This window comes from Drosophila teissieri, chromosome 3R (genome assembly GCF_016746235.2).
Source record: "Drosophila teissieri strain GT53w chromosome 3R, Prin_Dtei_1.1, whole genome shotgun sequence".
Lineage (NCBI taxonomy): Eukaryota > Metazoa > Arthropoda > Insecta > Diptera > Drosophilidae > Drosophila > Drosophila teissieri.
In genome coordinates, this window is record NC_053032.1 from 4,877,829 (window position 1) to 4,901,517 (window position 23,689).

Below are 23,689 nucleotides of genomic sequence, written 5' to 3' on the forward strand. Positions count from 1 at the left end.
TGACGTGTTTTACGAAACATTGAAACAATTCTTGCTTAGAATAAGAGTAGTTTTAAAATGTCATCTATCTGTAAAGTTGAATTGTTAATGAAGATTAACTTTATAGATGATGTAAATAAAACATAATCTTATTTATATTTTTTCCACTTTGATTACTTCTACTTACACACTTCTTAAACCCCATTACTTGCAGCCGAAGGTGGAGTTCTACGCTCGATTGGGGATATAAACACAGTTATGACATCTTTGGCCCTGGGATCAGTTGGCCAGGCCATAGCTGCGCCCACGATCTCCCTGCAGCAGCGGAAGTCCGTCTCCCAGTTAATGAAGGAGTATCCATTGGTGATGGACACTAAACTAAAGATAATTGAAATACTGCAGTTCATTTTGGACGTTCGTCTAGACTACCGGATCAGCTGCCTGCTCTCCATATTCAAGAGGGAGTTTGACGAGTCCGAAGTGGCCGCTTCAGCTGCTAACAATGAGGCGAGTCAGCAGCAGACCCAACAACAGGCACCGCTGACGCCTGGCAGCGCCAATGAAACTGACCCCATGGAAAATTCCGAGTCCGTGGCAGCCAACGCTGTGGCAGCCGCCGCTACTGCTGCCCGCCAGAAGAACATCGATCTGGAGTCCATCGGCGTGCAAGCGGAAGGAATCTTCGACTGCGAGCGGAGCGGCGCAGCTAATCTGGATTTGGATGGCCAGGGAGGACGGACTTTTCTGCGTGTCCTACTCCACCTGATCATGCACGACTACGCGCCCTTGGTCTCGGGTGCCCTGCACCTTCTCTTCCGGCACTTCAGTCAGCGCCAGGAGGTCCTCCAGGCTTTTCGACAGGTACGTTGCATGTGATAGGAAGCAGAGTTGTAATATTCATATAATTATATCATGAAATATTCGTGGATCTGGTTAGATAATAATTTAAGTTATAATAATCAAAAGGGAATTCTAGGTATATACTTAATTACTTATATGTATAACTGAAATTTATTCAAATATTCATTAAAGCTCGCTCTATTGATTTATTTAGATTAGTTATACCCGTTACACGTAGATCTCACAAAAAACATTCTTCCACAAAATATTTATTACTAAAATAAGTAGAATATTTTGCTACAAACTCACTGATTGATCTAATGCTCATCTTCTCTCTTGTGATTGCATGCGCTAACTCTCTATCTCTTTTTTAAATCGAGACTCGACCTTACTAATCCGATACCATATAATCGTATAATCACGCAATTGAACTCATGATCTAGTTTAAAAAAACACATCTAACAAAGTGGACTTACACCGCATACCGTACCGACCGATCTTTTGATTTTGTATGTACCCATGATTTTTAAAAGATTTGATTAACCAGGCAGTTCAAGGTTAACCAAGATATGTCCTCTGTCTCCGCTTTCAGGTGCAACTTCTGGTGTCAGACAGTGACGTGGAGTCCTATAAGCAAATCAAGTCCGATCTGGACATCCTTCGCCAGAGCGTGGAAAAGTCGGAGCTGTGGGTGTACAAGGCGAAGGCCACGGATGAATTAGGGGCCACCGACGCCGGGGGAGATGCTGTCAGCCTGGAGTACAATGCCGCCCTGTCCCAGGAGCAGCGAAACGAGTACCGCAAGGTCAAGGAGATTCTCATCCGCATGAACAAATTTTGCGTAACTGCCTCCGGTCCAGGCTCGGTAGTCAAGCCACGCAAGCATGAGCAACGACTGCTCCGCAATGTTGGTGTCCACACCGTCGTTCTCGATCTCCTCCAGAATCCGTACGATGAGAAGGACGACGAGTTGATGAAAGAGCTTATGTGTCTGGCCCATGAGTTCCTGCAGAACTTCTGTCTGGGCAATCAGCAGAACCAGGTCTTGCTGCACAACCACCTCGATCTGTTTCTGAATCCGGGCGTAAGTTTTCAATTAATTCCCAAATATAACAAACTCGCAAAGTTGTATACTAGATTTGATAAAAAATATGTTACACGCAGAAGGAAGTGTTTCCGAACATATAAAGTAGTAGTAGTATATATAGTAGTAGTATGATCAGGATCACTAGCCGTGTTAAAATCTGGGATCGAGTCCCAACTAGCTGGGCAACCAATTTATAGCAGGTGGTGATTTTTATGAAAAACACGTTTGGTGGGGCAATTCTAGAGGCAGCTTCTTGCAAGAAGTCGTTGCAAACGGACAATACCAAATTTTAGCAACGAAAGGGCCAACTTAATACCATCTGCACTGGACTTCTTCGTAACCAACGGTTATGTCATGAGTAGGTTCAATACCCGAACGCTTCATGAGCTCTCGTCACATCACACTCCACTTTTAACAGAATGGCACGCCAGGCCACTGAACAAGATACAACGCTCACGTTTTAAAGTAAGCGTAGTGCTAATGTAGAAGCTTTCAAAACTTTTGTGACACAAATGATTGATCTTAGCATGGAAATCTATGGAGCAAAAGGAACACCCAGCCTCAACTGCCCTACACAATAGCTAATCTACTTTGACTAAAAGAAAAGAATATGCGAGATCAGGAGATACCAGAATTCAGCAAATTTACCAGAGACTTTCAAATCGCATCCATAAGGTACTGGCAAATAGAAAACAGCATCAAATGAGCCCCTGAGTGATAACAGACTCATCCGAATGTTACCAGAACAAGCCTTGCGATTCTTCGCCATTCCAACTTGTTAAAAGTTTCTTGGAAGAACGCACATTTTGCGTGACGATCGATGGATGCAAGTCTTCTCTAAAAGGCATTGAGGCAGGCGTTCCTTAAGGAAGTGTTCTGAGGCCAACATTGTATTCCCTTTTCACTGCAGATATGCCCATCCATACATCAATTACCAGATGAAAACAAAACGATGTTTTAATTGCAAAAATTAATAATCTAATAAATATGCTGACGACAAGAAGCAGCTGCATTAATCTAGCGAACAACTAGCGGACTACAAGACTACGCATTTCAGAACTGGGCTACCAATTGGAACATCGGCATTAATGCAGACAAATGTGCAAATGTTACATTCGCGAACCGGATTAAAAGCTGCTTCGGTGTCTCACTAAATAGAATAGTTTTAGAGTATGAGAGCAATTAATGGTGTCATTCTAGACAGAAGATTAACTTTTGGAAGACACCTCAGCAAGCATTCAATCCAAGGTTGCAAAACTGTCCTGGCTGTTAGCACCAAGAACAATATGAATCTATATAAATAAGTAAATAGCGGTAAATAATTGTATAACAAGATTTCTCATTAGATTAAGCTGCCTGTATGGTAGTAGTACGCTTTTCCTATAAATATACATTACAAAAAATTAACTACAAAAGCTAGAAAGTTGAGATTAAGCATGCAGATTCCAGCGCTAGCTTGTTGACAGATGCTGTCACGCCCACAAGCCGCCCAAACCGATTTTAATTCTTTTCATTTTATTATTTGTCTTGTCAATTTCTATCCAACATTTTTCTTGCCACGCCCACTTTAACACCCACAAACCGCTCAAAACTGCTACGCCCACACTTTTGAAGTTTTGTTGTATTTCTTTGTATTTATACCCGTTACTCGTAGAGTAAAAGGGTATACTAGATTCGTTGAAAAGTATGTAACAGGCAGAAGGAAGCGTTTCCGACCATATAAAGTATATATATTCTTGATCAGGATCAATAACCGAGTCGATCTGACCATGTCCGTCCGTCTGTCTGTCCGTCTGTCTGTCCGTCCGTATGAACGTCGAGATCTCAGGAACTATTAAAGCTAGAAAGTTAAGAATAAGCATACAGACTCCAGAGACATAGACGCAGCGCAAGTTTGTCGATTCGTGTTGCCACGCCCACAAATCGCCCAAAACTGCCACGCCCACACTTTTGAAAAATGTGTTGATATTTTTTCATTTTCTTATTAGTATTGTAAATTTCTATCGATTTGAAGAAAAACTTTTTGCCACGCCCACCCTAACGGCCACAAACCGCCCAAAACTGCCACGCCCATACTTTTGAAAAATGTTGTGAAATTTTTTCACATTTTTGTTCGTAAATTGTAAATTTAACTCTATATACCAAAAATCTTTTTGCCACGCCCACTCTAACGCCCACAAACCGCCAAAAACGGTCAGTGTTGTAATTTCCCTTCGCACTTTTACCAGCTGAGTAACGGGTATCAGATAGTCGGGGAACCCGACTATAGCGTTCCATCTTGTTTTTATTAGGCTTTTTTCGATTAGCTGCGTCTATATATAGTTCCTGAGATCTCGACGTTCATACAGACGGACGAAAAACAGACATGGCCAGATCGTCTCGGCTATTGATTCTGATTAAAAATATTATATATACTTTTTATTATCGAAAACGATTCATTCTCTTTGTTACATACATCGAATCCAGTATACCCTTTTATTCTACGAGTAACGGGTATATTAAAAACCGTTCACTGGTTCTTTTAATATTTTTAATATATAATATAAATATTAATATATAATTATTGGCACTTGTAAATTGATCTTTTGTGGATCTTTTACAATAATAGGATGCATTTATTAATTGAAAATACAAGTGCCGATATACCTATGCCCTCATTTAAATTGCTCATTGCTCATTACATATTGGCCTTACAGATACTGGAGGCGAAGACTGTGTGCGCTATCTTCAAGGACAACTTGGCCCTGTGCAACGAGGTGACGGACAAAGTGGTACAGCACTTCGTACACTGCATCGAGATTCATGGCCGTCACGTAGCCTACTTGCAATTCCTGCAGACCATAGTGCGGGCGGAGAACCAGTTCATCCGACGCTGCCAGGACATGGTGATGCAGGAGCTCATTAACTCCGGCGAGGATGTGCTGGTCTTCTACAATGACAAGGGTTCTTTTAACCACTTTGTTCAGATGATGCAGCAGCAGATGCTGCGCATGGAAAACCTCAGCGACGACAGCGCCTTGAAATACCACGTCGAGCTGGTGAAGCTCCTGGCTTGTTGCACCATGGGCAAGAACGTATACACGGAAATTAAGTGCAACAACCTGCTTTCTCTGGACGACATAGTGACAATCATCTGCCACCCACTGTGCATGCCGGAGGTTAAAGAAGCCTACGTGGACTTTCTCAACCACTGCTACATCGATACGGAGGTCGAGATGAAGGAGATCTACTCCTCCGGGCACATGTGGAGCCTATTTGAGAAGAGTTTCTTGGTGGACATCAACCAGCTCATTACGAACCCCGCCGCCGCCAGCAACAAGACGCTCCAGGGGTACGTTCTGAATGGGGTAACCAATCTTTTGGGCAGCTTCTTCGCCAGTCCGTTCTCGGATCAGAGTGCTATAGTGCAGTCCCGTCAGTTGATCTTTGTACAGATACTACAGGCTGCACACAGAATCACCCAGTGCCGTTGGCTGTCGCTAGGAGATCGTTTCAACGTGGAAAACTGCATCCGCACGCTCACAGAGTCGGCCAAAATGCGTAGCATTGCCCTGCCCCCCGAGCTGGAGCAGCAGGTGGCAACAATGTCCAGCAAGACGGCTATGCTGACCCGACAGACTACAAAATGGCTGCTCGCATCCAAGCAGCCCAAGTACGAGGCTCAGCAGGCGGCTAGTCTGATGCGCTGGGATCGCTCAATCATCGAGGGCTTGCAGGACATAGTGTCCCTCTTGGAAGATCAACTGAAGCCGGTGGTGGAGGCGGAACTATCGCTTCTAGTGGATATTTTATACCGCTCAGAGCTGCTCTTTCCCGCAGGAACAGAGGCCCGGAAGCGCTGCGAAAGCGGTGGTTTCATCCGAAAGCTGATAAAGCACACCGAAAAGCTGCTAGAGGAGAAGGAGGAGCGCATGTGTGTAAAGGTTCTTCGTACTCTGCGTGAAATGATGGCCATTGATGTGAACTACGGCGAGAAGGGCGATGCACTGCGACAGACACTTTTGCTGCGCTACTTCCATAGCAAAAACACGTCAAGAGTACCGGACGATGAGGTTCCTCTGTTGGCCGCTCCTTTGATGGATCCTACAAAGCAAAACCATCTAGTGACACACGGACCTGGGGCTAAATACCTGCAGCGAGCGGGCAAAACGCTTCACGAGATGCAGAATCACTTGGATAAAGAAGGTGCCTCAGATCTTGTGGTCGAGCTGGTTATCAAGTCCGTACATTCCCCAAATATTTTTGTCGAAGCTGTGGAGTTGGGCATTGCACTTCTTGAAGGCGGCAACCCCATTATACAGAAGGGTATGTTTCAGAAGTTCCTTAGTGACGACCTTAACCAGGCCTTCTTTAAAGTCTTCTTTGAGAAGATGAAGGATGCACAGCAGGAGATCAAGTCTACCGTCACTGTGAACACCACCGACATTGCGGCTAAAGCCCACGAGCATAAACAGGATACCAATCTGGAGCTAGACAAGATCGCTCGCAAGCATGGCCTCAAGAGCAACGGAGTGGTAATCACTGAAGAACTAAAGCGGGAACTGCACAATGCCGGACTCGCAACTGCCCGGGCCTACGGGAATGCCCGAAACATCCACTCCGGCGAGGAAAGCTCCGCTATCAGTGTTAACAGTCCGCTTGAGGATATACTTGCCGAGAAGCTGGAAAAGCACAAGGACAGTCGCGATCAGCGCAACCAATTGTCCAACAAGGTGCTGGTCATGCAACCTATATTACGGTTCCTTCAGCTGCTCTGCGAAAACCACAATCCGGACATGCAGAACCTGCTGAGGAACCAGAACAACAAGACGAACAACAACCTGGTATCGGAGACGCTTATGTTCCTGGACTGCATTTGTGGATCGACGACAGGCGGTTTGGGATTACTAGGCCTGTACATAAACGAGCACAATGTGGCCTTGATAAACCAAACGTTGGAGGCCCTCACGGAATACTGCCAAGGACCGTGTCACGAGAACCAGAATTGCATAGCCACCCACGAATCAAATGGGTTGGACATCATCACGGCGCTTATTCTAAACAATATCAATCCGCTTGGCGAGAATCGCATGGATCTGGTCTTGGAGCTAAAGAACAATGCCTCCAAGCTGCTGCTGGCCATTATGGAAAGTAGGGGGGACAGCGAAAACGCGGAACGCATTCTGTACAACATGAATCCCAAACAACTGGTAGAGGTGGCCTGTAAGGCATACCATCAGGAAGAACTGATCGACGAGCAGGATGATGGGGATGAGCCGGACGCAGGGTCGGACGATGATGATGCCACAGTGAGTCCGCGGGAGGTGGGCCACAATATATACATACTGTGCCACCAGCTGGCTCAGCACAATAAGGAGTTGGCCAGCCTGCTGAAAGCCTCCGAGGATCCACAGTCCGCCAGCTTCGACGCCAAAACAAGTCAGGCCTTGATGTACTACGCCACGCACACTGCCCAGATAGAGGTGAGATACGGCATGTTATTATCCCTATATCCTACGTATAAGTCCAATATGTATTCAGATTGTTAGAAACGATCGCACTCTGGAGCAGATAGTCTTTCCCATTCCCGAGATCTGTGAATACCTGACCACGGACACCAAAACTAAAATCCTCAACACCGCAGAACGGGACGACCAAGGATCTAAAGTGGCGGACTTTTTTGACAAAGCAGAGGAAATGTTTAACGAGATGAAATGGCAAAAGAAGCTAAGAAGTATGAAACTTTTGTATTGACAAAACTAATAAGTTAAATAATCGTTCATTTTTTGTAAATGCATAGGTCAACCGTTACTATTTTGGATAAGCAGTTACATGTCTCTTTGGAGCAATATCCTCTTTAACTGTGTGGTTGTTATCAATATGATTGTGGCCTTCTTCTATCCCTTTGATAATAGTGTGCCAGGTGAGTCTATTGGAAAAACATCAAAACCATTTTAAACCAATCTTTGTCATATGTTTCAGAGCTCAGTTCACATATCTCCTTGTTGTTCTGGATTATAACGATATTCTCACTTGTCATTGTGTTAACGCTACCCCGTGAGTCTGGAATTAGAACCTTTATAGGCTCCGTCATTCTTCGATTTATATTTTTACTGGGGCCGGAGTCTACCCTCTGTTTGCTGGGAGTCGTTACGGTATGTAAAATTTACTATATATTCCCAGAAATCTCGTTTACTTAAATACTTTCAAAATAGGTGACCCTCAAAAGCGTTCACATAGTGAGCATTATGGGCAACAAAGGCACTCTGGAAAAGCAGCTAATTAAAATTATAACTGATTTTCAGTTACTTTACCATTGCATTTATATAGCATTTTGCTTTTGCGGTCTGATATTTCATCCCTTTTTCTACTCATTGCTGGTAAGGTGGATCTATTTTATACAGAAGGAAATTTTTGTTATCTACGCATTCACAGCTCTTTGATGTGGTCTATCGGGAGGAGACCCTAGTCAATGTTATTCGATCCGTAACCCGGAATGGTCGCTCTATCGTGTTGACAGCTGTCCTGGCTCTGATTCTGGTCTACCTGTTCTCGATCATTGGGTACATGTTCTTCAAGGATGACTTTCTGGTCAGCGTGGACTTTGAAGAGCAAGACAATGGGTCTCCACCGTCAGTTCCTTTTACTCTATCTTTGCCGGTATCAGGAGAGACCTGTTCTGCTTCAGATAATCTGGAAAACTGCCAGGCAGCTAAGGATGTGACACCACCGATTGTTGGGGGTGGTGAATTGAAAGAGCGTTCGTGCGACTCGCTGGTCATGTGCATAGTAACCACTCTTAACCAGGGCTTGCGAAATGGCGGCGGCATTGGTGACATTCTCAGGGCGCCTTCAAGCAAGGTAAATTACATCCGTAAATCTCAAAAAGCTTTAAGCTAATTGTATATTTTTAGGAGGGCTTGTTTGTGGCACGTGTAATTTACGACCTGCTTTTTTTCTTCATTGTGATTATTATTGTCTTAAACCTGATATTTGGTGTCATCATCGATACCTTTGCCGACCTGAGATCGGAAAAGCAGCAAAAAGAGGCCATCCTGAAGACAACCTGTTTCATCTGCTCACTTAATAGATCTGCCTTCGACAATAAAACCGTTAGCTTTGAAGAGCATATCAAGAGCGAGCACAACATGTGGCACTATCTGTACTTCATCGTCCTTGTAAAAGTGAAGGATCCCACTGAGTTCACTGGTCCCGAAAGCTATGTATATGCGATGGTCAAGGCCGGAATCTTGGAGTGGTTCCCCCGCCTGCGCGCCATGTCGCTAGCGGCTGTGGATGCCGATGGGGAGCAAATCGAGTTGCGCAGCATGCAGGCACAGCTTTTGGACACCCAGCTTCTTATTAAGAACCTGTCCACCCAATTACACGAATTAAAGGACCATATGACGGAGCAGCGAAAACAGAAGCAGCGGCTGGGGTTGCTCAACACAACGGCTAACAGCCTCCTGCCGTTTCAGTGACTCTTTAAGAAATAGAATTGAATACTAGTTTCGGTACATCATTTTGATAAACATTCTTTGTGCACGCACATAAATGTGAAGCCAAAAGAATTGGCTGCCCTCGCCACATGTATCCCATTCGAAACTCATTCTCAATATATTCAATGAGGGATGAACAAGATTGTACGAATTCAAAAAAAGAAATCTCCAAGAATAGTTGAATACCACAAGTAAATACCAAAAATGATTCTGTTTTAAATTCGAATTCCAAAACCCACACTTATATTTTCTCAAATATCCTGATCGATAGAATTCTACATTTTGAAAGAAGTACATTATTATGTAGTAAACTCACTCAGAGAATCTAGGGCTGTTAACATGTTAATAAATCATTTTTCACAACCTTAAATATCTTAACCTTAACTCTCCTCGATGACTTCATAATACCTGAAACTAGAACCTAGACCTATGTCATTAACTTAAAAAGGTTCGCAGAGCGACCTCAATACAATTTAAAAGATGTTCCATCTTGTATTAAATTAAATATATTATTTAATTGTTAATACTGTATGAATAAATTTTCATAATTTCAAAATAATTGAAAAATCTAAATATTGTGATTACCGTTTTATATTCTTCCGTTTTTCATTTCTGAATGATTTACTTATTCGATACGAGTTGTGTTGGTTAAATTAGTTTTAAGCTAACAGTTAGAGTATACATCTTAAGCGCAACTACACTATTGTCAAGTGAATCTTAATATCTTTACATGTAAAATGGTATATATGTTTTAAAATAAATACTATCAAATTAACTTTTTTTACTTACATTTATCTTTATTCCTTGATTTCCGTATATGAGTAATCATCCAAACAAATAAAAACAATAAATACATAATATTTAGCCAACATTTTTATTATTACATATTAAACTATTGTTGTGCTGGCAACTCTATAAATGTCGCTAGAACACTTTTTGTTTTCGAAATTCCCGCATCTTAAGTTGCAAGCACACATTCATTCATAATTTATTGATACCTTTTTTTATTAATATTAAGAAACATTTTACATAAAATTGTTGAATGCATTTTCATGAGATTTACCGTTTGTGGGGTTTCCATTGTTTAATTTGTATAACTACATATTTATGTAAATGTTTGTATATTTGTATGTAAAGATTCATTCCATTGCTGGTGTTTGCATTTCGACATTTAAATTATATAAAGATTACAAAATCAGTTGAATAGCTTAAACATAACACTGGAAGCGACCGAAGACATATAAAATGTTGAACTGATTGTGAGCAGTGCGTGGATTGAAGAAGTAATACCTGGATTTGTGGCAGTTGGAAAAATTTTTTTCATTATTCTGTAAGGGAAATACTTGGAGGGCATGTTGCTCTGGGGATGGAGTCAATTTGGTATTTAGCATGGTAAGTCAGGTTAGAAAATGTTCGATACAATTGCATCAACAGTTATATTTTACGATTATGTGATCTAAATACATGTATATATAAATGTAAAAATGGTTTTTACACGGTCTATTATATTTTTGTAAATGTTCTGTACGCTGATATTTTTTAGTTTGGTTATCTATGCTTTCGATTGATGTGTTCTTGCAACACTGCAATTCTATTGCATTGCTTTACGCATTTTTATTTATATTTTGTGTTTCGTCTTTCGGAAGAATAAGTATTTGAGACGATAAAACATTAGTATTCTGTTAGGTTGCGTTTATATAAATAAATTAGTTATTAATCAACAATATTTGTTTAACTGCTCGTGGTACAAATTGTGGCTTTAAATGTGTTGTTGGTTAGGTACAAAGAAAAATCTCATGGCTTATGTTGTATACCTAATCAATAAGTATTTTTCTGTATTTGCTTTTATAACTATTATCGCAATAAACTAAACTCGGGTGGAAAATTGCCATGAAGCTTCGATTAGTATATGCCTATAATTGCATAAGAAAACGAATTAGATTGCTGCATAAAATTTGCTTGCGACTAGATTGAATTTTTTGCTTTTCGACTTGCCATAGATATACATATATAATTCGGTAATCTACACCGAAAGATTACCGAATTATATATGTATATCTTATATAAATAATATACTTAGATAAATTTGTTCTTATTACACTTTAGCTGGTGCGGCTACCCTGGATTTTATAATGAGAAGAGGATAACATTATAAGTATTTACGATTGTTCCCTGGAATTTGTGCACAAGTGCTGACGTTCGAACTCTTTTTGTGAACAATCGGATCCCTTTTTAAAACATCGTATACTAAGACCATATTCGAAATTTCATTCGATAAAACGGCTTAGCAAATTTTATCTTAACAGCGAGCAGCCACGCAAAATCGACATGAGTTGATAGGTTTATATATTCTTGTGTGCCCATACCAAAAAAGGCTGTTAGACAGTTGTGCCGTACGCGTTATTAAAAACGGCACGGGAACTATCCGTATCCAAGGATATATCTTCCGGACTGGCCAAATCCACACGCACATTCGAGTTGGTTCGGCGTCGTGCCGTTTGCGCAGCGCCCCAATTGCTAAGAGTCCAATGGAATCCAGAAGAGCTTGCAGCTGGTTCGGTATCTACCTTAACCTGGGTGCTGACCTGCGGATTTAGTTAATACAAACCAAATATTTCGTCTACATATGTAATAGGAAGGGTTTGAATCAAAATTACCTCGCGGTTGCCGCATGGTAAGGTTTCTGTGCCGTTGCCCAATGCAGAGCCCGAAACTGAACCTGAGCCCGAGTCGCGAGTACTGCCAATGCTGCTGCTGCTATCCAGGGAATCATTGCTCGATTCAATGGCCGCTCCTCGATACCGTGCCCCAACCTGGACACCCTGAAAAGAATGATAATATTGTATGAATCATAATCATTTTGCCAGTAAACAAAAACATACCATGGCATCACCGCCTTGGCAGTCTTCTATCGATTTTAGAATTTCCCAGACCAACTCCGAGTCCAAGGGGATAGGCTGTTCGGTGTCGCGATTGTAAATGGCAATAGCAATGTGAACGGGATGGGGCACTGGCAACGGAATGAGCAGCTTTTCCGTAACGCTATTCTCCCCGCATTGCTGCTTCCACGGTCGCCATGACTTCTGAGCATCTTGTAAAGTCTTCGGCACATGTTGGGCACGGTGGGCGCGCACCCTCGGGGTGGTCAATCCCACAGACATATCCCTGTTAAGAATTTCACTATCATCAGTTAATCTAACAAGTATATATATGTTTTACCTTTTTTCGGGCTTGCGGAAAGTGAGCGTTATGCGGGAGCGTGGATTGAATGCAGTCACTTCTAGGAAGGGCAGATGCACCTGTACGTTGCCACGCGGCGCATATACATTGCCGAGCAGATCTAGGCCCTTCGAACCAATTACATCGTTTGCATTCTTCACCATCTCCGTATATCGCATCAGGTCGAGCGAGGCATGTGGTTCTAGTTTGAAATGTGTATCATGTTCAGTCAATGGCGTTAAAAAATCTAGACTAAATATATCGGTGTATATAAGACCAGCCAGTCCCGGCCAGTCGTTTACCGTGAGACCCTGGAAATTAGTAATCGAGTTTATCAGTGTAGTTCGATAATTTTTTTAAGATCTTCATACTTTATTATCCCAGAATTCTTCTTCGCTAATGGACAGTCTGCCGATGACATGAGACGGATAATATTTCTCTAAAATATGGGCGGCCAGTTGTATAGCAATCTTAAGGAAAACAAATTAATTAGACGTACATAAAAAATTCTTAGCACAAACCTTTAATTCTTTGGTATTTAACTTTATGCGCGATTTGACTTGGGTGGTCAATGCGGTCTGCAACTCTCTTCGTCGCTTCTCTAATTTCTCGTGTAGCGTACTCATCAGATCTTGCGCCTCGCGATCCAGCGACAAGTAAGGACCAGTTTTACTGATCTGCGCTGAAAAAGGCCCAAAGCAAGCCTCGACAAACTGGAGGAAATCCTGCTGTGGCTGCAGAACCACTCGCTCCGTGGCATGCTGGTAGGCCTGCAACTCGTCCAGTTCCATTTTAGCCTCCAGAGCAGCCAAAGCCTGCTCTGGTCTGATTATAAAATAATAGTCTAATGCCAGTCCAGGTCCAGCAATTCGTTTTACAGCAATGCTATCTGAGGCCGGTACTCGTCCACACTTCTTGATAAACAGATGGTAGGTAAGAGAGTCCCACACCAATCGTAGGGAATACCGAATGACTCCGACTAAGTGATTTTGAAAGCGTTTAGACATTTAAAATTCTATATGAAAAGTCTACGTACCTATAAAAACGACTCCTGCTGCCAATGGACAGATCAACGTGGCCATTAGAATCGCCGCCACCGGTTGGAGCAATCCCTGTATGAGAAGATTCCAAACTATGGCTTCCATTAGGATGCAGTATCGATTCTTCATATTATCAGGCGCATCCAAATCATATATGAGGATCATGTAGATGTGGAGTAGTAGTACAAACAGGGGAATCCATAGAGGCGCAGTCACAGCCAGAATAATGCTCAGCAAACTAGCGGCCAAACAGATAAGGGGGAAGGCGAATAAAATGACCATCGTTCCCAAGAATCCTTTTACAAAATAGTTCCAAGTTCGATTCAGATTTCTTGTCAGTCCCTTTCCAATAAAGCCTTTAAAGAGTTATATAACATCAAGTTTTATGAAGTATCTAACAAAGCGAAACCTTACCAGTGTCAGGTTCTGTCTCAAAGTGCGTACGTGATTTTGATATATGACGCCACAACTCTATTAGACGTGACGCCAGAGTCTGAGTTATGCTCGTCTTCCTTGGGAACAGTGTGCCGTTGATCTGCGATAGCTCAAGGTCGGGCATAAAAGGCTTCACACAGCACAGGGCGCGCAATCCGAGTGGACTGCACCACGGAACTAGAATGCCAAGCAGGAACATCATGTTCCAAGACCAGCACCATATACGCTGTATCATGTTTAGCAAGCGCCAGAAAGGCCAGCGTGTGCTCGTTGTGCGCAGTATCTCCTTTTCCACCAGAAACACCGGTTGGCTAGGATCCGAGCGGGGAGTGACAATGCTTGTGGCATGTTGGCTAATCACAGTGGGAATCACGTCAGACTGGCCCTGGAAGTTGCGACGGATGATCCACGACTGCGGCGACCAAATGCGACACGCCCATTGAAAGCTGCGTGTGGGAGTCTTAGCGTTCTTCAGCTCTTTAAGGAGTACTGGTTCGCGTTCTTTCATGAATATCAGGTCACGGGACAGGAAGTATGCTGTTTGATGCAGGTTATTTTGGGTGCACATTTTCAGCGCTTCCTCGTGTGCCGACCAGGCGCTCTTGTGGAGCCGATTCTCTTCAGCGTGACGTAGCTTGGAGCGCAACCAGGGGGCAACCCGCGACAACACGGAATGGTCATTGGCCAGACACTTCTTATGGTCCTCACGAATCAGCCTGATATTCTGTTCCACCTTGTCTACAGCCTTGTACATAATTACCACCGACTGGGCCTGTTGCACTAAAAGTTCCGGCACTCCGCCGCCCAGCTCCGCCAGCTTTGCATCGGAGACGATTGAGCTGTAGACGCGTTGTAGATACTCCTTCATAACAGCTTCGTTCACCTCTTCCTCGATCTCTTTATCGTTCAACTTCTTGGCACGCAGCTCGGCAATCAAACGCTCGCGGAAATGCAGAAACCAGCCTCGCGTCTCCCTCTCCAGAATGCCAATTAGAATTGGAAGTGCCTTGCGCATAATGTCGCGGCAGAAAAGGCGCAAGTCGATCTCCTGTCCTTTGGGCGTAAGGAATAGGTACGGCACGGGCTGGCTGACCTCGCAGCTGTTAAAGTCGAATTTTTCCATCGTAGCGCGACGCAGCATCTTCCGGACATAGGAGCACAGGCCGTGTAAACAGTCCTCGTACTCGGGCTAAACATCAATAATTTGAGAGTTTACATATTTATTTTTCAATATTAAGCAAACATAAAGGATACACGAATTTGAGAATTTTAGTGCTGTCTGTACAATTTGTAAATTTTCGAATGTCCCAGGATCTTACTACAGTAAAAGATGTGTGTAATATCAAAACCAGTTAAACATTTCTTACCCGACAAACCAACTCGGCTATGAGAAATCGGCAGCGCTCCTCCTTAATCTTATAGTCCAGGTTGTGGGCCAAAAGAGCCGGTACACCAATGAACATGTCTGCAAGTCTGGTGAACGCTTCCAACAAGCCGTGCATCGCCTGTACTACCGAAAAGAAGTGGGACAGGATGCGAGCTCGGGCAGTTACCACCACGAACCGGGCAGCCAGGGCCAGATCGCTCAGAAAGGAGTCTTGTGCCCGCAACTTGCCCTTTTGAAGTAGTTGGGACAGACGCCACTTGTGCACCTGACCAGGAAAGTGAAGACTGGGCACATCGAACTCGCTGTGGAGGAGCAGGGAAACGAATTAGCTATTGATCTTCGGCACGAATGAAAGATCACAGCAACATAAAACACTTAAATGATATAGATTATAGATTAATGACAAATTGTCGGCATGCACAAGCGTGTACCAGATTCAGAATTATGGTTTTCCCGATTATATGTAGGTTAATATGTTTAAATGTTTGCGTGAAAGTGAGAGTGCGTTGGGGTAAGGATGTTTGTTCTTGCAAAGAACTTGTTTCGAAGAATAGTTATAGTTATCAGCACTTCGGAGAATTTTAAGATTTTTTTTTAGAAATTCCGACCCAAATGTGCAACAATTATACTTTTCTCAGATTGTCTTCAATTCCCCTAAACATTTTGTGTGTTTCTGAACATGCAGACTCGCTTATGGGCTTAAGTTTCAGTTTAACGAGCATGCTAATTTATCAGAGCGTCTTTATAATAATGATAAGATAATGGTTTAACATCTAGACAATCAACTTCGATTATAAAAGAAAAATGTATGTACAAATGGAAAAACACCGACTAAACAGATTTGAATGCAGTGGCAGGCTATTTTATAGGCCTTCTTGACAGTGTTTATTTACCCATTTTTACGTATTGTTTCCAATTGTTCCAAAGTTAATTTCTTCGGCTTTCCGTATTTATCCTTTTGCAAGCTTTACAGAAATATGTCACACAAATTTTTGTTTACCGTTTCATGTTTCATTGGCAAGTAATACACCGAAATAAAAACAATTGTAGTGGGACATGCGTTTAGTTTGGTTAGGAAACAAATAAACAGACCACGATAGCTAGTATCGTATTAGTTTTGAGATAGATTTGGAGCATGCCTTAATTTGATTTTTGCGTTTGGTGTGTGCTAAAGTGTGTCGCGGAATGATTGGCAATAGTTATGGAATTCAAAAAAACGAAAGAAATCACTATCAGGTGTGGTTATGTGGCCAAAGCGCGGTTAATCAGCAAGTTGTTAATTGCTAGCTGCACAATTGCCCTTTTTGCATATTTAGCTAGCAATTTCGCATCTCTCAATCCAACATCCGTCATCCATCAATCTATCCATCATCGAAATGAACGGCGCTGTCTAGTGACCGGAAACTCACCCAGTTTCCCGCAGAGTCTTCAGCTGGGCGCTCGTCAGCCGGCGGGGCTCTCCACTCCCATCAGATGCCACGGCGTCCAGCTCGTCAAAGGGAGGCGCTATAAAAAGGTCGCGCAGATTAATGGGACGCGTATTGCGACTGCTCACGCTATTAGTCGCGTTCTTCGCCGTCAAATTCAGACCACTGCTGGCCAGCGCCTGAGGCAAAACTAAAATAGAACTCGGTTAGTATCGTGGATCACCGCAACATTTAAGGAAACTCACCAATGGGAAAGCTCTTCCAGTGGTAGAGGAACTGCTCGGCAACGCTCTTGATCTGCTCCACAAGCTGCTCCACTTCGGGAGGAGCTCCCACCAGGTTGATGTTAAACTCGATAGGCTCCCGCTCGGGGCCAGCCAGAGTCTGGGGACGCAGCATCTGGGTGTCGGATGCACTGATCGACAAAGTGGCAAGCCCAGCAGCCGTGGATGGAACCGAGGCCGTGCATGGAACCGAGGCGGCTTGCAGTGACATGGGCATGGTAGTCGGGATCCGCCTTTTACTCTAGTATTGCTTCCATTTTTGTTACCAATGAAAATAGTCTAAAAAGCGGTAACTACTTAGGACTGGTATTGCGAAATAAATAGTTAAAATGTGATCACTAATGTCCGAATTACTAATATATTTGGATACTTATACTAAAATTGTGGATATACAGATGTAGGGATACACATTTATTACCGTTTAGTACAAAACAAGCCTCTCTAAGAGACTTTTGTGTTTAAAAGTTGATATGTATTACGAATTTCAATTAAAATAAAAGAGACTAGATGTTGAAATTTAATACCAAGCCATTTATATAAGAAATGTAATCCTTTTTTGAATTTATTCAATTATTAATTTTTTACTTTTAATTGCACCCCTTTGACAAAGTATTACTTCCAAGTCTGGTGTAAAGAAAACTACTTTTACGCGGATTCCTTTCTGATAAACTTTGATTTTTTTAAAGAGTAAAAAGTATTGCTAAAATCGGCTAGTACCAAGTGCGGATACTTTGATGGCTGACCAAGCTAATTGAAGTCGCACAAGCGCGCACAATATTAAAATTAATGATCTAATTGAAAATTCACTGGCGCATGTGTAATGGTGAGAATAGTTTAGATTCCAAGCAACTCGGAGAGGACGGTCCAGATGTAAACAAAAGTACACTGTGTGGGATTCTGCAGCTCCACGCACTTAGCATCTGCTCGTACATACACCAACGAACTTTTCGAGTTACCAATTACCAATTAGCTATAGCTGCACAGGGTCGAAACGAGTTCCGCCTGGAATCTCGAGTTTCACCTGCTGGAGAGGAGCATGCCCACCTCAGCCACCTACCACGACCTGCGCCCAATTGCGCGCTTCGCTTGCGTTGATGGGGTCTCCAGGTATGCGTTTCCACGCCCATCAGAAGACAATGTACTGGAGTGCCCCTGTCAGTTAGCCAGCCCCATGCCGCTGTCCCAAAGATTCTTATTGTTTAATTGCCGCACAAACACACTTGTACGAGCGACGAGACGCACACGCACACCTACAAGCAGTGCGCACTCAAGGCGTTTTGTGTTGTCGTTGTCGGTTTTGAGTTACAACTGCCTTTTACCTCGCTACTGATATCAAATTGCTGGAGCCTCGCACTCTGTATGCATCGTAGAAGCGGTTCGCGAGATCGCAGAGCGTTTTTCCGTTCCTCGACTTTATTGAGCGACCAGACAAACAATACACATACGCTGTTTTCAATGCGCCTCTGGGGCACACTTTTCTGGGGATGGGAAGGCAGGTTCACGTGACTATCGATGGCTCATCAGTATCGATGGTACGGTTGACCAGGGCTAAAATCGCAAGTGCATTAAAAGTTAAAATATACACCTTTTGTAAGAGAAGATTTTTGTAACCTATATATGTCAATATGTTAGGAGGCAAAAACAAATAAACAGTCGTTTATTATTATACTATATTATTATTATTATATATAAATGAAAATACCTTACAATTTTACCTTCCATATTATTTGTTTTTGCAAAATTCCAGCAATTACCATAAACGCTGCTCTATGGGGTAACTGAGGTAAATTTGATTACATTGTAAATATACCCTTGTTACTCGTAGAGTAAAATGGTTAACTGTATTCGTTGAAAAGCTGTATTAGCAGATACCGTGCCATTTATAGTAAACACTATCCGATAGTTTGTAGGTGATCTGTCAAAGTTTAACTCATAAAAGAAGGGTACTCCAAAATACTATGGTATCTTATATACCATTCTTAATAAGATTGTAAGACATGCGGATATGGCTCTAGAATCCTACAATTCTGGTTAGCGATCTCGAAATGTATGACTGTTCATTACGCGGACAAACGGGACATTAACACCTTAGAATACCAAATGATAATGCTTATACAAGGTGCTAACCAATCCGTGGAAGAATTCCATCAAGCAGTTCAAAAGCATCCTTAACAAGATCGGCTGCATGGGACTAGGAAGAAGCAGAAATATTAATGACAAAAATATACAGAGATAAAGCTTTAGACATCTTCGTACGTGGGTTACAAGGCGACTTACATCGTATACTGGGAATCAAAGAACTAGTAGACTTACCCTCGGCATTACACGTTTTCCTCAAACTAGAAAATCAGAATTTCAGAGCAAATACGCAACAAACATGGGACTCAAAACACTATTTAGAAAACAGAATTCAAAGCCCCTAGCTGCTCTTCGCAGCTCTCAATTTATCAATAGACAAGCAACCGCCGCACAGTGGCGCATTAGATACAAATGCTACATTAAATTCAAATTTTCGATGACAACGGATCGTTGCGTGGGATATCGCATTCGACAGGTTATAGTTCATAGTTGAATACAACAAATAATTCAAATAGGTTCAGTATTTAAGAAGTTACACGTGTTCAAAGTTGAACCCAAAGTTTTTAGGTTGAAAAAAAGGAGGTATTTTTTGTAGAAAATTCTGTCTTTGCGGTCGATTATTAGGTAAACTCTATGGAAAGGGTCATCAAATCTCGGTAAAACCAAGGTAGAATAAATGGGGTGTATTCCCCCGGGCCCGTATTCCCTGTCGCCAGGCCTGAGGGTAGCACTTGCAGAAGGGGTCGCTCAGGCTTTTTATGAGGTATGGGGGTATGAGCGACCATAGGTAGGGTGGGCAAGAAAAGTGCCTCCATAACATCCGAGGAGGTGAGAGAAGGGTTCAGCCAAAGTGAAAGTATTTGTCTTTTTGCAGCAGTTATTTATTTTTGTGTGGGTATCTCTATCCCGGTTGTAGCTTATTGTCGCACGCAACTATCTTTTATTGAAATTATGTATAGGCATTCCGAGATCTGAGCAAGATCATCACCCCCGTCGTCGACGAGCCAAGCCAGACAATTATCTTGCGTGCGCTCAGATCTCGAGTTAATATCCGGCCTGTTGTATTTTTTATCAGTGTAGCGGTTCGTTACAGCGGGCATACATTTTTACCTGTATTGGCGGCTTGTTTTTCAATCCCTGACTTTGTAATGGTTTTAAATGAATGTATAATGATTAAATTTTATTCAAAAATGTTAAATGAAGTAAAACTGAATGATTATTCTGAAAAAAATGTAAAAATAAATAAAACATTGACAAAACAAAAAAAAATATATTTTTTTTAATGTATTTGTTTTTAAAACATTAAGTATGTACCATATTAGCATTTTCAGAAAAAACAAATGAAAAGTATTTGTCGAAATTGGATACCATTTGAGAAAACTGCCTCAAAAAACATTATTTTTCGAGTATAAAATCTACTATTTATCACACCATATAATCGAAAGGTACTAAAATTACCTTTCATTAAAAAAAATTATGAAAATATCTCAACTGGTTCAAGAGTTATGATTTTTGTAACCCTAAATTATCTAAGGTGCCACTGTGCGCCGACTGCTTTACCACGACAAAGTTTTCATAACTTCGGTCAGCAGCTTCGGCCTACTGCTTCACCCCGACATGTTTAATAAAGGCAACAGTCAGCGTTACGAGGCCACAGGCCCCAAAACCACAGATTTTGGCGGCTTGTGGGCGCTAGAGTGGGCGTGGCAAAAAGACTTTTAGCAAATCGAGAGAAATTTTGTACTTATTTTTTACTAACAAAAATGTGAAAAAATAAACATTTTTCAAAAGTGTGGGCGTGGCAAAAAGTTTTTCTGCAGATCGATAGAAATTTACAATACTAATAAGGAAACTAAAAAATATCAAAACATTTTTCAAAAGTGTGGGCGTGGCAGTTTTGGGCGGTTTGTGGGCGTTAGAGTGGACGTGGCAACATGAATCGACAAACTTGCGCTGCGTCTATGTCTCTGGAGTCTGTATGATTATTCTCAACTTTCTAGCTTTTATAGTTCCTCAGATCTCGACGTTCATACGGACGGACAGACAGACAGACGGACAGACAGACAGACGGACGGACAGACGGACATGGCCAGATCGACTCGGCTATTGATCCTGATCAAGAATATATATACTTTATATGGTCGGAAACGCCTTCTCCCTGTTACATTCTTTTCAACGAATCTAGTATACCCTTTTACTCTCAGAGTATTGGCAGATAAATACCCCACTCCCGAGATAGACGAGGTACCCAACTAAGGGACAATAAAGTATTCCTTGTTTTAGATTTGAAAAGTGGCTTTCATCAAATCATCTTTAAATATGAGTTTACAAGACTCCCGTTCGGTCTAAAGAATGCGACCTCAATTTTCCAGCGAGCATTAGATGACATACTTCAAGAACATATTGGGAAAATATGTTTTATATACATAGACGATATTTTTTACACACAGAATATATATTAAGGATGATGATACGCACATTGAGAACTTGAGAGTTTTTAAAAGACAAAGTCGAATTCCTTGGAAATAAAGTGGCAGCAATTGCAAATTACCCATGCCCTAAAATATATATATAATTAAATAATTGCAATACTCATATGTAAAAAAAATTATAATTTTATTTTACTGAATGATTACAATATTATTTCTTGAGAAGAACACCGACCGATTATAATTAGGCCTCAAACTGAACTCTGATAATTACTCTGATTTGATTGACGTTCAAGCCTCGGTGTGAAGCTTTTCTAATATGGACTTTAGACTTTAGGGATCTGATCAAATGAAGAGAGAGAGCTTTTGAGTTGCTGACTTTAATTGCCTTTGCATTTCTCTTGGATTCAAGTGCATTCGCTCTTGGATACAAGTGCTCTTAGATTCTTATAATTTGGTTTATTGCAATCTAATACTTCTGTTTTTCGGGATTGCGTGTCCGAGCTTTGAACGTGGGAACGTGACGATGGTGCAAGGGCTTAAGCAAGGAATGTTTAAATTAGGCAACGGATGTTTAGTCTACCAGTGGGTGACTTATCAGGAGTTTGGGTTTTTCCACTCAACCTTGTCTTGAGGATCATATGACAGTCTTATTCTTATCTGGTATCTGTTGAGTACATCCAGAGTAGTGTAGGGTGTGTTTGGGTGTACATGTTGTATGTGTATTGTGTAGGCATGTGCTTAAGTCTTAGGGACATATGGATATGTCACTATATATATTTTTGTCATACAAAATTATGCCAAATAGGGGAAGATTGACACGTGTCCAAAAGAATGTCTCCAAAAAAAGTAATTTCCCTAGACAACGAAGCTCTAAACTCTTTTAAAAAGCTCAAAAGTAACTTATTGTTAAACGAAGTAATTCTCTTAACCCAGATTTTTATAGGGAGTTTTACTTAACTACTGATGCTTCAAATTTTGCGATCGGAGCAGTCTTATCGCAAGATAATCGAACTAAATCATTTCTATCTAGAACACCTTTTAAAGCCAAAGAAACTAACGAGAAAGAGATGCTAGCCATAATTTGGGCACTTAATGCCCTCAAAAATAATCTTTACGGAAAAGCAAAAGGTTTAGATCTTTACAGATTATCAACCCTTAACACATTTTCTGAGTACCTGGAACGGAAATTCCAGAATTAAGAGATGGAATGTTTATCTAGAGAATTATAATTACGAGATATTCTACAAACCTGGAAAAGAAAATGTCGTTGCAGTCGTGCCCTCAAGAATACCTTTAAAGCAGATTAACTCCGTTAGCACTACAAAACATAGCGCCGAAAGCCCTAGCCATGATCATAGACCAAATAGACAAACAGACAAATCCGAAAATCTGTTAATATGACAGACAGCCCTCAATCCGGAACTTCAGGAAACTCCTATCTCAGACTACCTAGGTCACATATTGCACATTGACATCTATTTCACCGAAGAAGCGATAGAACAATTTTCCATATTAGCGCATTTGCGACTTCTTAATTCAAAAGCAACCCCTTTGCGTGATATTATATTTTACTTCGGAGTCCCAAAACATATCGTTATGGACAACGAAAAAGCTTTCGATTCCTAATTAATTAAGTTCATGGTGGAGCAGTTACAGATAGCTAGATAACTAGAGTAATGTTAACACATTTCAGAACTTTCTGAAATAATGAGAAGCCTTAGAAAAAAGGACACAAAGAGAAATTTCAAGGAACAGTTTTCATTCAATTTCCATTCAGTTACGAGAAATGACCATTAGAAGTATTCTTCGGTAGGAAAGTGACGACAAACCCGGGTCAATACGAAACAGCCAGGCAAAATAACATTAAAAGATTTAAAAACAAACAGAAAACAGACCTTACAAATCATAATAAGAACAAAAGGGAAATACGTAATTATAAACCAGGAGAACTGAATCGGGAAAAAACAGTACATAAAAGCAATATTAAAACGATGAACTTAGC

The 23,689-nt window shown here is 41.6% G+C and overlaps 2 protein-coding genes and 1 long non-coding RNA gene across 8 annotated transcripts in view; 1 reads left to right on the top strand and 2 right to left on the bottom strand.

The window, feature by feature from the left end:
* The window catches only part of LOC122621493, a 4,153-nt gene extending 3,608 nt beyond the window's left edge, over positions 1–545 (bottom strand). The window contains exons 1-2 of the long non-coding RNA XR_006326218.1: positions 409–545; positions 167–352 (exon numbers count right to left, since the gene is read on the bottom strand). This is a non-coding gene — a long non-coding RNA (uncharacterized LOC122621493). The remainder of the gene's footprint in view (positions 1–166; positions 353–408) is intronic.
* LOC122621490 (inositol 1,4,5-trisphosphate receptor) overlaps positions 1–10,159 on the top strand; it is a 26,571-nt gene extending 16,412 nt beyond the window's left edge. For all 3 annotated transcript variants that reach the window (XM_043799354.1, XM_043799355.1, XM_043799356.1), the window contains 9 exons: positions 194–840; positions 1,412–1,903; positions 4,603–7,368; positions 7,427–7,619; positions 7,686–7,808; positions 7,868–8,040; positions 8,101–8,265; positions 8,321–8,746; positions 8,800–10,159. In XM_043799354.1, coding sequence (XP_043655289.1) covers positions 194–840; positions 1,412–1,903; positions 4,603–7,368; positions 7,427–7,619; positions 7,686–7,808; positions 7,868–8,040; positions 8,101–8,265; positions 8,321–8,746; positions 8,800–9,366 — 5,552 coding nt within the window. In that variant the 3' untranslated portion in view covers positions 9,367–10,159. The remainder of the gene's footprint in view (positions 1–193; positions 841–1,411; positions 1,904–4,602; positions 7,369–7,426; positions 7,620–7,685; positions 7,809–7,867; positions 8,041–8,100; positions 8,266–8,320; positions 8,747–8,799) is intronic.
* A 329-nt stretch (positions 10,160–10,488) lies between these two features.
* LOC122620516 lies at positions 10,489–18,652 on the bottom strand. 4 transcript variants are annotated; one of them, XM_043798014.1, is made up of 13 exons: positions 18,496–18,652; positions 17,138–17,455; positions 16,875–17,082; positions 16,359–16,430; positions 15,446–15,767; positions 14,058–15,267; positions 13,640–13,999; positions 13,125–13,582; positions 12,975–13,073; positions 12,604–12,914; positions 12,267–12,549; positions 12,042–12,206; positions 10,489–11,969 (listed from the first exon to the last, which is right to left on the bottom strand). In XM_043798014.1, exons 2-13 carry the CDS (start codon positions 17,391–17,393, stop codon positions 11,763–11,765), a joined length of 3,951 nt encoding a protein of 1,316 aa, XP_043653949.1. In that variant the 5' UTR covers positions 17,394–17,455; positions 18,496–18,652; the 3' UTR covers positions 10,489–11,762. The 4 variants fall into 4 exon arrangements, with proteins under 4 accessions (XP_043653949.1, XP_043653946.1, XP_043653948.1 ...); XM_043798011.1 differs by lacking the exon at positions 16,359–16,430; XM_043798013.1 differs by lacking the exons at positions 16,359–16,430; positions 18,496–18,652 and adding an exon at positions 18,234–18,441.
* Between the last annotated feature and the right edge of the window lie 5,037 nt (positions 18,653–23,689).

What these genes read in the sequence shown, in the direction of transcription:
- LOC122620516 (XM_043798014.1), bottom strand. Translation starts at nt 17,393, where the DNA reads ATGCCCATGTCACTGCAAGCCGCCTCGGTTCCATGCACGGCCTCGGTT. An exon ending in TGAGACAGAACCTGACACTG is followed by an intron (nt 14,000 to 14,057) that starts GTAAGGTTTCGC and finishes AACTCTTTAAAG; the next exon opens with GCTTTATTGGAAAGGGACTG. An exon ending in AAGAATTCTGGGATAATAAA is followed by an intron (nt 12,915 to 12,974) that starts GTATGAAGATCT and finishes ACTAATTTCCAG; the next exon opens with GGTCTCACGGTAAACGACTG.